Source organism: Nomascus leucogenys, chromosome 8 (genome assembly GCF_006542625.1).
Source record: "Nomascus leucogenys isolate Asia chromosome 8, Asia_NLE_v1, whole genome shotgun sequence".
Classification (NCBI taxonomy): domain Eukaryota; kingdom Metazoa; phylum Chordata; class Mammalia; order Primates; family Hylobatidae; genus Nomascus; species Nomascus leucogenys.
The window spans coordinates 73,998,261-74,014,477 of NC_044388.1; the positions used below are offsets into that span (position 1 = coordinate 73,998,261).

At 36.6% G+C, this 16,217-nt stretch overlaps 1 protein-coding gene across 13 annotated transcripts in view; it reads left to right on the top strand.

The window, feature by feature from the left end:
- Positions 1 to 16,217, top strand: part of CARMIL1 (capping protein regulator and myosin 1 linker 1) — a 346,067-nt gene that overhangs the window by 274,621 nt on the left and 55,229 nt on the right. For all 13 annotated transcript variants that reach the window (XM_030817391.1, XM_030817392.1, XM_030817397.1 and 10 more), the window contains 3 exons: positions 2,205 to 2,380; positions 5,291 to 5,378; positions 7,974 to 8,123. In XM_030817391.1, coding sequence (XP_030673251.1) covers positions 2,205 to 2,380; positions 5,291 to 5,378; positions 7,974 to 8,123 — 414 coding nt within the window. The remainder of the gene's footprint in view (positions 1 to 2,204; positions 2,381 to 5,290; positions 5,379 to 7,973; positions 8,124 to 16,217) is intronic.

Sequence of the window (16,217 nt, forward strand, 5' to 3'; positions counted from 1 at the left end):
CAAACTTATAAGTAATGAAGCAGAGACGAAAGGCACATTCTTTTGGATACTGATCAGGGCAATTAAATGAGGATGGGTATAATAGGAAATAAGAGTAGGAAACAGAAGACCTGAGTCCCCATCTCACCAACTCCAGTGACCAGCTGAGCAACCTTGAGCAAGTCACTTATGTCCCGTGAGCCCCAGTTCCCTCATCTAAAGTCTATGTTCACCTACAGAGTTGTTATGTGGATCAAAGGAAATCCTGGATGAAGTTAGTTTTAAAGTGCTGTATTGTACTGTTAGGATAGAGGTGGTGGTAAGGAACTAACTGCAGAATATTTGCTGGATTAATTAAATGCCTAAGACAGGCTAAAATTCGTTTTTATAGGGTCAAAGTTATGTGATCATGGAGCAGAAAGAGACCTTATATAATTTTATAGATGAAAATGCAGAGATCTGCAAAGATTATTCACTTAATACTACTCACTTAACACTCCACAGAAATTTCATGTCAGAGTTTACATTGGAAGCCAGGCCTCCTCCCTTTAGGTGTGAAGTTTATTCAAACTGAATTAGCACTGTCATGCAGGGAGACCTTTCAGAAAGTAACTGATATGTTGACGAACATGACAGATTTAAAACAGAGTGTTGGATTCCTGAGGTTGTTCGTATCAGGAGTGCCAGACTATTACTCCATCTAGAACAAAATGTGTTTATTTCAGTGTCAAAGAGGAAACTAATTTGCCTTAAACTGACTTACTTGCATCTCTTGCAGATGACTGGTATAGGAGCTCTCTTGGAAAATACACTAATTCAGTGATTATTCAACCAGAGTTATAATGGGGACAGAGCACTGTCAAAATAGGAAAGCCTTTTGGAAACTTCTCAAACGGCTGCCTCCCTCCTTTCTTCCCCTGGTTTTCCACATGATCCTTGTAAACAGCCTGCTACTCTGCTGCTCACACTGCAGTGCAATGAGAAATTTTACTGGTGGATTGTGCTTTGCATTTTAATATGTGAGCAGATAGACCACTGTACTAGTCTTTCGATAATAGTGCTTCATTGGTCCATATTCACACTGGACCAGTAATAGGATCCAAGCCTCGCTTTCAAAAACTGCGTTTCTTATCATTAAGAACAGTCTTCGAAATCAGATTAATAATAATGTCTGTGATGTATTGAGCTTTTAATATCTGTGATATACTGAGCTCTTATTGTGTGCTAGACACTCTGTGGAACACATTAGACATGTAATATTATTTATTCTCAACAATCCTATGAGGTGAGAACGTTTTTATTGTCATTTTATGGTCAAGGAAAGTAAAATGGAGAGATCAGTAACTTTGTCCAATGTCACTCAGCTAGATTTCAAATTTAGGTCTGACACTGACGCTAATGCCCTTTCCACACTTTCCAACCGTATCACCCATCTCAGACAAATCATTTAACTTCCCTTAGCTCACATTCTTCAACCGTAAAATGGTGATCACATGAATAGCTGCCCTACCCATCTTCACAGATGTTGGAAGGATAAAATGTGCAGAAACATTTTTCAAACTCTAAAGTGCTATATGAATGTGTTTTGAGTGTTATTATTAATGCTGTCTATAAAGTGCTGTTAATGTTTTTGTCTGTTATTTTCCTATAGTTTATTGTTGTCATAATAATTAATATCTTACCTAAAGCTTTTCTTTTAAAAGAATAAAATTGGCAGTAGTTTCTGTGATTTTTCTGCTACTGCTGTTTTGATAGAGCAATTGAATGGTTCACCCTAATTTGGAGTTTCTGTGATTTGCAGAATCTCAGAAGCATTCAAATATGATATATTTTCTAGGGTTACCTGTAACTTTATGTTCTTGTACCAGGGAAAACAATTTCTTGTGGTAAGGGGGTGTATAAAGGCTTGATGTTTGTATTTTTTAATCTTCTTGTTAATGGCTTTGTGTTAAATACAGCTGACACACCGTAACACTTCAGATGCCAGCACGAAGCTTGCTTGGTTCTGCCAAGTGTCTGATTTAAAGTGATTACCAGAGATCAATGATCATCCAACAGTCACAAGTCACCCTGGGGCAGCCCAGAATTCTTGGTTGCACTCTGGGACTCCATCGTGCTCCTGTTCTCTGAGGGCTCCGTGTCATATATAACCACCTTTCAGTTTTATGGCGGGCGCCTCGGGTGCAGTGTCATCATCTCTTCCCTTCACTTGTGCTGCATTGCAGGCGTTGCTTGAGTCCATGGTTGATGCTGCTGAGAATCTTTGTCCCAATGTGATGAAAAAAGCTCACATTCGACAAGACTTGATTCATGCCAGCACCGAAAAGATTTCTATTCCACGTACCTTTGTTAAAAACGTCCTGTTGGAGCAGTCTGGAATTGATATCCTTAACAAAATTAGGTAGGTTTACAATGTTAATAAACCTAGGAGCTGCAGTTTCTGTAAATGCAGTCGAGGCAGCTGTAAAGAGTGTTATTGTTGGCTGTATCCATATATAATGTGTTTAGGCATGTTTAATAGGCAGAAACTGTATATAAATATAACTGTGCATAAATGCATAGGTTTTATACATTTCCAAAATGAGATGATCACGTAAATGCCTGCATTACTTAAGGACATAGAGTTATCTGCTCTGTTTAAAGGTTTTATATTTAAGAGGGGGTACATGTTTGTAATCCCTGTTTTCTGTTTCTGAAGTTTATCTTTCACCTTTATAAATCACTAGCTTGAAGATTGAAATCAGTTTGCTTTTTACCATCGTACACTGTGAACAAATGCACAGCCTATAAATAGGCAGAGGCCCACTTCGACCTTACCATATTTTCCTTCTGGGTTATTTTGGTGGGTCTGTAATACTATGTGTGTATTAATGGTGTCTTTGCAGTGTTTACCTAGATTTCTGTTTGAAAAAGTTTGAAAAATATGACAAGATAGAAATATTTAGAAGCTGTGATTTTACTGGCAAACTTTTCTGAATTTTTACATAGAGATTTTTGGTCCATCAACAGTATTACATTATAGCTCAGCTAATTCTCATAATGTTTCTTAGTTGGGGAATCAGATAACTAAAAACTAAGTTCAGAAACATTTTTTAATTTTCCATTTTAACCATTTTTGAATATTGATGAAGATATTTAGATATAGCAGAAATAATAGCTCCTGTCTGTAGAGCTGGGGGTGGTGCTAACACACAATGATACAGCTAAATGACAATCCATGAGAAAAATGAGTCAAAAACAAAATAAGCCCCAAATTATATTATCATTAACTAGATATCAAAGGCTGATGACTTTAAATCCAGATTATAGAACTTTGAGGATTTAGAAATTCTGCAGTAACTGAAAAATCTCAGGTCTTGTTTTTTGTTTGTTTGTTTGTTTTACTGAAGCCCCTAAATCCTACTCAGCTGAATTGTAAGGCAATTGGAAGGACTTGAGAAATTTTAGAAAAGACTTCTAGAGGGTTTATAGGACCCCATAGATTAGTGACTTTATAAACTCTAGCCCTTCACTAGGTGTGCTTACTTATTCTTATAACCTGTGGTTTCAGAATTTTTTTGTTGGAGATGCCTAAACATTAAGGAGAAAATAATGTATTGGTCACTATTCTTTCATAATAGTGGTTTCAGCCACAAATAGATCATATTCTGATAGCTTTGAGTATCAAATTCTGTCAAATATGATCATTTCCTTTGAAAATGGACAAATTCTGAAAGTTGAACAGCAGTATAGAATACACATCAATGAATCAATTTTATGTCCATTAACTCCATACTTGGCTTTTTATAATGCATTATACTGAACACTGATAGAATGAGAATATTTACACCTACACATGCATGTATGTATGCATTCATATAATATGCACGTTTGCATGGGCAGGTTAAGTTGACTCTTTTCCTCTAAAACCTTTGCAAACTAGAAGCTTAACCAGGAAGGAAGCATAGTATCCAATAGCAAAATGATAGAAGGATCCTGAGATGAAAAAATAATTGCGTTTTTAAGACTATCTTTTTTGGTGCTACAATTTGAAATAGATAAACCACTCCCCCCCACTTTCAGAGAGAAGGAGAGAAAGAGAAACTATTGAACCTATAGTTTTATGAGGAAGTATGATTTCTAAACATGCCTAAAAAGAATCAGAGGAAGTACTTAAAATTAGATTTTCAGGTCCCTCTGAAAGTTTGGGGTGGGACCCAGTAACCTGCATTTTTAATATGAGACGTGGGTGAATCTTATCAGTAGACACTTCCGCGGAATAGTGAAGTATCAGATAAAGCAAATAGCTAGTGATACCTTGTTTCAGGGGCAGAAATTAAATGTATTTTTTATCTTTAGCTTAAGATAATTTTTACTCTAGGTAAAAAACTCGTACTTCTATTCAGAAATCTCCCCGGGCAGAGAAATCTCCATGCAAATTATTGCCTTTAGGTTAGCAAGATTTTTTCCGTGTTACATGAGTATATTTTCAACGTTAGCTTATGAGGCAATATTGGAATATAGGTATGTATTTCTCTCACATATTTACCTTTAAATGTATTATGCTTAATGTACATTTGTACATATATGCATTAAGATATTCAGACTGAGAACACACATGAAAGTGGAATTCTTGGGAATACCAAATTGCAAAAATGCAAACAAAAATACCAGCCATCTGACAGAATCTTAGTGGCTGGGTCTGTTTATTAGTAAAAAGAACAAGCCACAAGCCACTTTCTGCTGTGTAGACAACTTTCTGAGGTCAGGCAACAGGCACCAGAACTGCAAATTTTAGTAACCTCTCTTCATAAAAGATAAGGGCAGGTGATTTTGTAAATATTCAGGGTCAGTCAAAGCAGACGCAGTTATGGTATCATTTGATTGGTGGAAAGTTTTTTAAAAGAGTGAGTGATACGCATACTAAAGCAGTAACTAAGACTTAACAACCAGGCTAGACTTTCTTAATTTACTCCAGCCCAGGTTTGTTTTCCTTTATGTCAGTGGCTGAATTGTTCCTCACCACACAGTACATATGGTTCCCATTAACTTTGTCTTTATCCAGATGCTTTTCATTTCTACCATTAATCTTGAGTTTTGAAATTGCAGAGGCAGGTTGAAATTGGTAAAGAAAGTCTATTACTTGTGTGTTTATGGCAGTGTTTAAGGTTTATTTTTGGAAGTCCTTAGTCCTGTTCACACATTCTTATATTCCACTTTCAAAGACAGAAATGGAATCACAGTTGACCTTATCACTATAGTAGCAAGGGTGGATGATTTTCCCCCCTTGCACAAATTAAAATGGTACTCTGTCCTTTTGATTTTCACACAGTGAAGTAAAGTTGACAGTGGCCTCCTTCCTGTCTGATCGAATTGTGGACGAAATCCTGGATGCACTCTCACATTGCCATCATAAACTGGTGAGTGCTGTGCACATCTTGAGCAGGACCTGTTTCAGCTCTGCTGTGATGCAGGATGACTTCCGGTGTGGGGATGTGATTTCTTTGCTGCATTTCACACTATTACAGCTTTATGGTTTGTGATCTTGGTTTTCCTCCTTTCTCTAATATGTTGCTTCTAGCCATTCTGGAGCATGTTAGAACTTCTCCAGAGGGAATGATAAGGGAAAGCAGAACTGATTGTATCCAGAAATCTTATTGTTCATTTATTATAAAGGTCAAAAGCTTGGGGAAGAAATGTTGAGACTGAAGTCTGAAATTAAAATTTTAATTTATCTTTGCTCATTTTGTTGCTGATATGATTATTTGATAATGGACTATTCTAAAAATATGGGAGAAAATAAAAATATTTGAATAAAGAAAGTGCAAGAACAAAATGGGCATAATTTAGTAATGGATAGTTGCTGACTGCCCCACAGGTGCCTTGGATGTAACCAAGGTAAAAAAAAAAATTTCTTCATCTAGAGACTGGTTCTTAATCAAGGTAGGGGACTTTACTTCCAATATCAGTGCATATGAAAAAATGTATCAGAAACTCAATGTTGCGTAAACTTCAGGAAGTTCTCTGAGGCATAGATGAAGCTTTTATAACTGGTTATATCCTATGTCTCAATGTGATGCAGTGGAAGTCTCCCAGGAAAGTTATAGCAATGTTCGCTTCAAGAAAAATAATTCTTCAATGTTTTCTTAACTGTGCGGGATGGAGATACCAGTTTTATGGCATTGAATTGTTGGGTGACGCTAGAGAATCCTAAAATGAGAGGAGCAGCAACAGCTTCTTCTACATGAAACAGACAAAATGCATGTTTTTGAAAAATTCATTTGAGAAAAACGTGTAAGACTGTCTTCCAAAATCTGAAAGACAAGACAGATATCTCTAATAGCACAATTCAAATGCTGCCTGTGGACCAGAGGTGGCCCACTAATAGATGGTTCCCCAGAGGAAGCATCCAGAAACTTCTTGAGCTTCCAATATCAGTGGATATGAAAAAATGTAGTTTTTCATTGTAGCACCAAAAAAGATAGAGTATCCAAACACGTGTTATTTTTCTGATTTTTCTTTTTTATTGTATTTTAACAGTATATTGGTTTGTGCTAAATTGGAAATATAAAAAACCAGTTTATCATCACATTGAATGTAAGAAACACTGTTTCCTATTTCCTGGCACAGTAAAGAGCTACATGATTGTTTAGAGCTCCTGATTCAGCCTTTTTTAAAATAAGTACAAACAAAAGCAATAGAGTATCCATTCATTCATTCATTCATTTGAGATGGAGTCCTGCTCTGTCACCCAGGCTGAAATGCAGTGGTGCGATCTTGGCTCACTGCAACCTCCGCCCCTAGGTTCAAGTGATTCTCCTGACTCAGCCTCCCGAGTAGCTGGGATTACAGTTGTGTGCCACCACACCTGGATAATTTTTGTATTTTAAGTAGAGATGAGGTTTCACCATGTGAAATCCTTTCTCGATCTCCTAACCTCAAGTGATCCGCCTGCCTCAGCCTCCCAAAGTGCTGGGATTACAGGTATAAGCCACTGCACCTGGCCTAGAGCATCCTTTTAAAATAAACTTATTTTAGAAACAGTTTATTGATAACCCATAGCTCCAGGAATGGTCTTAAAATGCTTACTTATGACACAAATAGTACATATTATACTAACAGAAATCTTCATGTGAGAAATACACTGAAAGTTTGAATTTTTCACTTTTTTGTGTTTGTTTTTTCTTAAAGAATTTACTCAGAAAGTATTGATTTTTTTAACTGAGAAAAAATTTGCTGAATGCGCTTTTGGTTTGAACTTCATTTTAACATTAATACTGGTGATTTAGATGATAAGGAAAGAGATTAAGTCTCATATGAAGGAAATACTGTCTTCAAAATGAAACCTTGTTTTCAATGACTTTCAGATACCATTTTCACCAACTTAAATTTGTAAACGTTCTCAAAGTTTCCGTGGACTTGCCAACTGGTTTTCATTGTTTCAGAAGAATTAAATCAAAGTTCCTGATGTCAGATCAGATCAGCACTGAAGTTTGTTAATTTCAGCCAAGCTTACTCTACCTCTTATTTAATTTTTTATGTTTACCTAAAGTATAACACTGGAAATTAAGAAATCATATCAAATATGGTATTCATTTTATGAAAACAATGAAAGCTAGCAGGAATTAAAATTTTGCTAGTAATTTCCTTCTTTTCAGTCCTTTAAAAATAATGAAAGTTGGAATTGTTTTATTACTCTCAGATACTTTTTAGTATAGAAGGAAATTTCTTCAGAGGAATTATCAAATAAAATTAATAAAAAGAACACTACTATGTTGTCTCTTCATTTACTAAAAGAGATTTATAACTTACTGCGTAAAACACTCTGTCCTCCAAAGAAAGATAATAAAAGAGGTAAGTGACTGTACTGTGAATGTATTAAGAATTGTCTTTGTCACTCGTCAACCTTGTGCTCCACTGCGCCATCTTGTGGAAGACGTCTTCAGGAATCCAGCTAACCAACACTTTCTGTCTCTGTGCCTTAATTTCTCCTCGTACACGTCTTGACCTTCTAGGCTGACCATTTCAGCAGACGTGGCAAGACCCTTCCTCAACAAGAATCCTTAGAGATTGAGCTGGCTGAGGAGAAGCCAGTTAAACGTTCCATCATCACAGTGGAGGAGCTAACAGAGATAGAGCGTTTGGAAGATCTGGATACCTGTATGGTAAGACACATCCTCTGGTGGCACCGTTACCCTATTCACTGGACTGTGCCATTTTTTTTTTTTTTAAACAAATCTCACCTTTTGAAATCAGACCAAACAAAACACTGTCCCCACCCTCAGACAATTCTTTCAGAAAAGTCCTAAAGAGGCCGCTAATGAAGTGAATAAAGCTGAAGCTTCAGTCCCCTTCTAAGGCCCCGTAGCCATAGTGGGAAAATTCCTAATTAGGAGAAATAAATTAGGTAACTCTTAAAGGTTTTTGTGACAGGAAAATATCTTCAAATAAAATTATAAATAAGGCATTAAAAATGTGGAGAAAGACTTTTTCAAATAAAAAATATATATAGGGTGACTCTTTCTTGGTCTTACCTGTTTTCTTTTGTTACACAACTTTCTGACAAACCCTTAAATTTGGGCTTCCTGTTTAGATGAGATTCTGTTTCGTTAACCTGATTTGATGTGCTTTAGAAGATGGAATGCACACTATATAGTGTTTACCTAACTGTAGGTCTTAATTTCTTATCCATTTTCTAAATTTCATGTAGCATATCCATCTGGCCCTATAACTAGAGTGTTTAGGTTGTTAATACCTTTTCACTCTAAGGAAAATTTTATCTGAATCCTATTACATTATTTTAAAATTTATATTAATTAGCATAGCTACTTCTCACTTTACCATGAAACAATTGTTTGTGTCTATATCATCCTCTGTATTCAATATGTTTATGTCTTACAAAATGTTTACTTTTTAATAATTCCTTATAATCTGAGGTGGTGGTGGTAAGACTAGGTTTTGGTTACTTATATGTCCAAATGTTTCTACATTGTGATTTTAGTAATTTTTAGATGAAGCTATTGTTAAGAAATAGTACTTGTTTTAACTTTGAACACCAAGGATCTGATATGGCTGATATTACTTTTCTAACCTAGGAGGGAATGTAGTGTGTTAAGAAGTTTACTTATTTATAAACCACTGTTATCATGTTTTAAAGTCTGTGAATAAAATATTTGAAGGTTCTCCATGTAAAGTCCTGTCCTATACAAGGAGAACAGCAAAGAAAGCCTAATGTATAATCCAAGATTGCAAGCAACATTCTAATATCACTAAATAAAGCTGAAAAACAGTTTTCTATATAATTATATAAAACTGCACATATATTTAATCTGGGTGGAGGAAATTGTCAAGTTTTTAAAAACTTGGTTGTCCAGCTCATTATAAAATTTATATTTCATAAGTATTTTGAGTTTGTTTGCCTTTTGAGGCATTAGAAGTTAGACACTATGTTATAGGATAATTGTTCTGGAAAGCTCTTAGACTAGCCCTAAAAGAAAATAAATAATAAGAAATAGATTTGAATTAAAAATTTGAAATCAACTCCACATATCACGTTTCCTACCAGATTTATTTGGTCGTGTGTAAGTTGGAAAAGGGTGAAGGAAAAAACAAGCTAGTAAAATGTATTTTATTGGGTTTATAGATGATGTGGTTTGGAATGAGGAAAAGTTGGTTATGAAAGACCGGCTCAGCTACTGTAACATTGGTTTTAAACTGTGTAAGCTTTGTTTGGAAGTAAGTTTTTTTGTATGTTTAATTTGGTTTAGTTTTGTGAAAGGAAGAAAAAGGTTGTTTGTTTATTTTAAATGAGTGAGTTGAGAGTGGAGGAAAGGAATAATTTTAAAAAATGCAGTTGGAAGACCACCCTCAGAACTTAAGGGACAGCCCTGCAGCAGGCACAGCCCCCGTGAGTCAGCATCCATTGTAAAAACATTCATGTTGCCATGATGCCTAAAGAGGCAGGAGTAGATGTAGATCTCTTTGAATTCAACTCTCAGGACAAGCCACGTTAGGAGGGGTAGACTTTATCTGGTTTAAAGGGCCAAGGAGGTAAGCAGGGAGGGCCATTCCTGAGATGAGCCTGTGTTGAGTCCTGGGGTGACGAGCAGGGCCCTGGGTGTTGAGGGAGTGACAGAGAAACACAAGAGCTCTTCATCAAAAAAAGAATATATAGGTTGGCATGAGTTTTTAAGTCATGAAAGTAGCTTTTGTTCTAATAAATATTGTCTTCATTCATTGTTCTAACTAGGCTAATAAGTTGTTAAGTAGTAGAAAACCAGAGTTAAATTTGCTGTTAGTGTAATGAAAAAGCATATTTTTTTGTGTGTAAAAAGTGCAAGTCGGGATTTTATACTATTGATAATAATTTCCTGTATACTTTCAGCCTAACCATCAATTCCAAGCCACCCAAAGATAGAACCATTCACATGGCAGCAGCTGCCCCAAGCGCAAGGATTCCTCTCCTAAAGGAAATCGATTTTCTGAGCTGGTACAAACTCATAGCTCATTTGGAAGGAGTAGAGCAATAGATTGGTCTTTTAATGCCTCCTTTCATAATCAAAGTAGCAAACCATTATTGTTTGTTATTGACATCTATTACCAGATATTTCAAGCTGTGACCCTCATATGATGCCATTGGGGGAAAAAAGTTTGCAGTCCATATTTCAAAGGGAGGTGCATTTAATTCGTGATGGTTTTCTAAATGAATGTATGCATTTTCCTTGGCAGCATTTCTAAAGTGATCTGGAAAGTTAGGACTCAAGATTAACTGTTGTGTAGGAAACTATCAGAAGGGCAAGTACATAAGTACATGCATACAACCTAAAACCCCTGGTGGGTAGAATTTGTGCCACAGATGGAGCTACAGCACTGTTGAATTTGATTGCTTTGGGAGATGTTGTAATTTTACTATTACCAAAAATGTTTGTTTATAGCCCAAAGAACTGTGAAACTTTCCCTATGAATTCCAAAGGAACTTTGACACATCACCAACCTGCTGTTCACAGATTTAAGTTTGTTCACAGATCCTGGCATTTTTTGTGCAGGATGTTCATAGCTACTATACCCATTTTTGAGCATTTCTTTAGGAAACTGGGCGGAGATTCTGGGAACCCTGCCCCTGGATTTCTAATCTTCATGTTTTCTTCCATTTCTCCCTGGTCCAAATGTCAATTCCATTTCAGTGCTTAAGTCTCTTTAAAAAACCAATAGTTATAATTCCCCTAGTGGAGGTTTAAGGGCATGTTAGGTGTAGAAATTTATATTAATTTGGGTTTTAATGTTTACCTTCCTGGAGTTGGAAACGATAATCCATACGATTGATTTCTTTGAAAGAAATTCATCAGTTAGTCAACAACAGTTAAACTTTTGCTTTGACTAAGCAAAGGCTGAAGGAAGAATGATTAATTTCTTGGGACCTGTTATCTACTGGAGGATAACTAAGCTTCTAATCAAACTTAATTTTATAAAGTTAAAGAAAAAGGCTGTTCTTTTTAAACAGAGTGTCAGGAAGGGGAATTTTGTTTGTTTCCAATAAGATAAATGATCTTTTTCTTTTAACTAGAAGAAACTAAGAGGTAATCTAGTTCAGGTGGTGGGACACAGTGGGGAGGAAGATAACACAAACTATTAAAATCACCTGCACTGTTTTACAGCCTGTGTCTACTCTCTTAGCCCCCAGAGAGTCTGACATCTCCTTAACTGCAGGGCGGAAAATCACATGGTTTAAAAAGCCTTCTTATTCATGTGCTTAACACTTATGTAGTACCTGTGATGTGCAGGCACTATTCTGAGCTCTTTGTGACTGTTAACCAGTTCTATCTTCATAGCAACATGAATAATAAAGTCTTATTAATACCTTCTGTTTAACAAATAAGGAAACTGAGGGAGAGAAAAGTAAAATAAGTAACCCAAGGTTAACCAAAGGCAGGCAGTTTGGTGCCAGAGTCTGCATTTAACCAGTCTGCTATGAGTATACGAATTTCATCTATGGTATTTCTTACAAAAGGATTAAAATTTGCATTCAATTTAGTTATACCATATTGATTTCTGTAAAATAGGTGCTTACTAGCGCCAGATGAAATGAACATGTGAACAGAAACACAAATAGAAGGCGTAGTGTCATATAACCATAATGGAAGCCTGTAGTTTTTAAACATTGTTGGAAACACGTGTCAAATATCTGCTGTGTTCAATTGTTATCCAATTGTTAGAAATGAAGTTGCCCACTTTTGGCTTACCTGAAACCTCCTGTGCCTCTCTATGTGTTATTTTGTTGGTGACAATGATTAATTAGTTTTCCTAATGCTTCTTATCATTTCAACCCACATGCCTTATATGTCATGCTGAAACGTGTATTTCTTTAGAATCTTTATTGTTCACAGACCATCTGTTCTTCTGCAGTCGGGTGCTCTTAGGAAATCAGTATTCTGAACCATATCTTTGAACTTTGGTGGCCTATTGGTCCTTGGGGTATTGAAGAATGCAGTTTTAGTTCTACTGATTAGTTATCTCTAAATATTTAATTTGTCACCATATACAGTATACCATCTTTAAAAAATAGCAGAAGTTTGGGATTTAAGTAGTATGCCAAGTGAGTGAAGAGCCAGTGTCTGCTCCTTAGGCATAACTAGCTCACTAATTGTATGTAATTCTTTCAATTATTTTAATGAGCATCATACCAGTTTTAAATCAAAAGATATTCATGCAGAGGAGCAGTTTGTCTGCTTATTGCTATTTCCTGGGAAAAGAATCTTAAAAAGCTTGAATTATTACAGAATGCATCTTTGTGAATCCTGTCTCCAATGATAAAATAGCAATTATTTTCCCTTAACAAATTCAACTTCAAATTTCAATATATATTTTTTAAGTTTTTAAATACAGACTAAAATTCAGCAAAAGTCTGTTTGACTTGGTCAAAATACTATTTTTGAGAAGAAATTTAAACAAATGGCCTTATTCTCAAGTACCAACAGTTATTAATGGAACTAATCTATTCACAGTGTCACCAAGCACAGACTATTGAGTCAATATGTCTCATTTAAAATGGTTTACACTAATATTAACTGTGCAGAGGGTCGTTCAAGTCATAATTGTTAATTTTCTCTTATAATTTTATTCTGTAATGTCTTTTTCATACCGATATTACTTTTGAAAACAGAGTTAACTTTTTAACTAGTGGAAAGCAATTGATTAAAACACCTTTATTTCCAAATTCTAAGTTTTAAAATTATAGTACACTCTGAGTCCAACTAAAATGGTTCATGTGTGTTCCTCAAAGTTTATAATAGTATATTTTTATTTTTTATTTTATTATTACTATTATTTCTTTCCTCAGAGATCCTTGTTCTGATGTAATAATATTTGTTGCAGTCCTTTGTCAGAATGCTGGGAATGCATGTTCCATCCCTGAAGAGTTCATTGTTGCCTCAAGACCCAGAGTTAATCTTTTAATTTTTAACTCACATAAATACCACTATCAGAGGCCCTGTTCCAGGGAGCTTCCAGAGATCTGACCCAGATATCTTTTTTTTTTTTTTCTTTGAGATGGAGTCTTGCTCTGTCGCCCAGGCTAGAGTGCAGTGGCATGATCTCAGCTCACTGCAGACTCCGCCTCCCTGGTTCAAGCGATTCTCCTGCCTCAGCCTCCTGAGTAGCTGGGATTATAGGCGTCTGCCACCGCGCCCGGCTAATTTTTGTATTTTTTAGTAGAGATGGGGTTTCACCATCTTGGCTAGTCTGGTCTTGAACTCCTGACCTCATGATCCACCTGCCTCGGCCTGCCAAACTGCTGGGATTACAGGCATGAGCCACCGCACCCGGCCAGACATCTTTTTTAAAAGATTAAAACAAGGCCTAAGGTACAGTTTTGACTGCCCTCACAGGCCACCCAAGAGACAAAAGATTTCCCCCTTATTGCAGTTATTTCTAGAAAGAGATGAGTCCTACAACTTTGCCCTGCAGGTAACAGAGCAGGCTTCACCCCCAGAGCCCTAAAGCTCCCTGGGGCATACTAAATAAATGCCTCCACAAAATGACTTCAAACATGAACCAATTGTGACTAGTCAGGGTATTCCAAAACCAGCACCCAAATTGGGCACCTGACTTGTTGATTGGAAATGGTGATTCTTATGAGCTTAATTTTGACATGTAATTATCATTATAAAAGGTAATTTTGTAATCATAAACTAAACATGAACTATATTAAATGTCTCTGGTAACCTGCAGATTTATAAAACAGAAACCATTCCATTGATTAGCTCTGTGTGTGTGTGTATGACATAGGAATGTACTTAAGGAGGAAAAATTTTAAGTGAATTTTAATTTTAACTGAGTCTAAATGAATTAAATTATTTCCAAGCAGTCACAGATTTAATGGCTCCTGGGTATAGTACAGTAGAGCCAATAGTAAGTGAAATAATTTCTCTAAACTCAGTCTTACTTTTCCTCCCTTAGAAACCTCATGCTTTTCAACATGCCATGATGACACTTGGTCAACGATGTTTCGTTTATGTCATAAAAGCTCCAAATTATCACTGCTTTCCAGTTGGAATAAAAGATCAAATCCCTTTGGGATGAAAGGTTTCCTCTTTAATTTCTGAGTTAAATATTAAAACTGGAGAAAACAATGTTTTTAAATACTAAGGATGTAATTCTTTTTTTTTTTTTTTTTTTTTTGAGACGGAGTCTCGCTCTGTCGCCCAGGCTGGAGTGCAGTGGCGCAATCTCAGCTCACTGTAAACTCTGCCACCCGGGTTCACGCCATTCTCCTGCCTCAGCCTCTCTGAGTAGCTGGGACTACAGGCGCCCGCCACTATGCCCGGCTAATTTTTTTGTATTTTTAGTAGAGACGGGGTTTCACCGTGGTCTCGATCTCCTGACCTCGTGATCCGCCCTCCTCGGCCTCCCAAAGTGCTGGGATTACAAGCGTGAGCCACTGCGCCCGGCCACTAAGGATGTAATTCTTGTCTCTATATATGTATGTGAGAGAACCTGCCTAAAGAGGAAGACAATGGGAAGTCCTTAAAGAGGACTTGTTTACCCAGGTGATGGGGTAAAAGAAACATCTGGAAGAAGGTGGCTGCTGGCTCTCAACAGAGCCCAGAGGAGGAGGCAGTTGTACTTGATGTTGAAGTCTTAGGTAGCGATGAGCTATCAGAAGATCCCTTAAGCCAAGCATAGGCTAGACGGCCATTCATTTTTTTCAACAAATGCTTATTGTTCATCCATCGTATACCAGGTATTCTTGGCTTCTTGCTAGGAATGGAAGGTGAAAGAACCATTGTATCACCCACCAAGCTTGCTGCGTTGAGGGGCAGAAGTGGCAAGGTAGTTTTGATGGATCACAGAACCACTGTCTGTGTAAATCCATCACTTGAATTTGCTTGGATGCTGGAAGCTATGAGTCTACCACTGAAATGAGGTCATCAAGAAAGGCTTGAATTCACACAGGTTACATCTTTCAAACCTTTGGTCACAACCCACTAGTGAGTCATGAAATCAGTATAATGGTTGCAACCAGGATTAAAAAAAAAAGATCTGACATAAAGGATGAACATATTTTGTATCATATTAAGTATCATAAGTAACATTATACAAAATGTATCCGTAAGTATCATATTACACCAAATGTTTGTTTCAGTTATACATACATGCATGCGTAAATTGGAGTGTGACATAAAAACATATATGTCTTAGGAATAGGTCACAGCCAAAAAAGTTTGGGAAACTTTCATCTATAATAACTCTCCCTACCTGGTGTGTTTCAACTTTCTCAAAATATTAGCCACACAGCAGCTCATGCATGATTTTATTATTTCTCCCCTGCACTGTCCAGGTCAGGAAAGGGCCTGAGCAGAGATGCAGGAGTAGAAGAGGATTTGGTACCCTGGAGAGCCTCTTCTAAATAGGATCATCATTTGTTTCATTGTTTTGAGCTCCCATGGAATCATTTTTACTGAAGAGTGCTTTTGCCTTATGTTGTTGATCTTCATTGAGGACAACTTTAATAAATATCCCTATGAAATTTGTTACCATATGTACTCTTTATACTGTCTATACCACTGTTATTGTCACTGTTTTATCTTAAAGTGCAATTGTTACAGATATATCCAGGTGAGATTGCAGGCGAGAGTAGTAGACGTTCTGAGTAGTTTGCCTTCTGTCTTATGGACACAATGGATTGTGCCATGTGTCTCACTTTGGTATTGTTAACAGAGAGGCTCAGAACTGAATGTGCATTTGACCTACAAAAAGTGTGC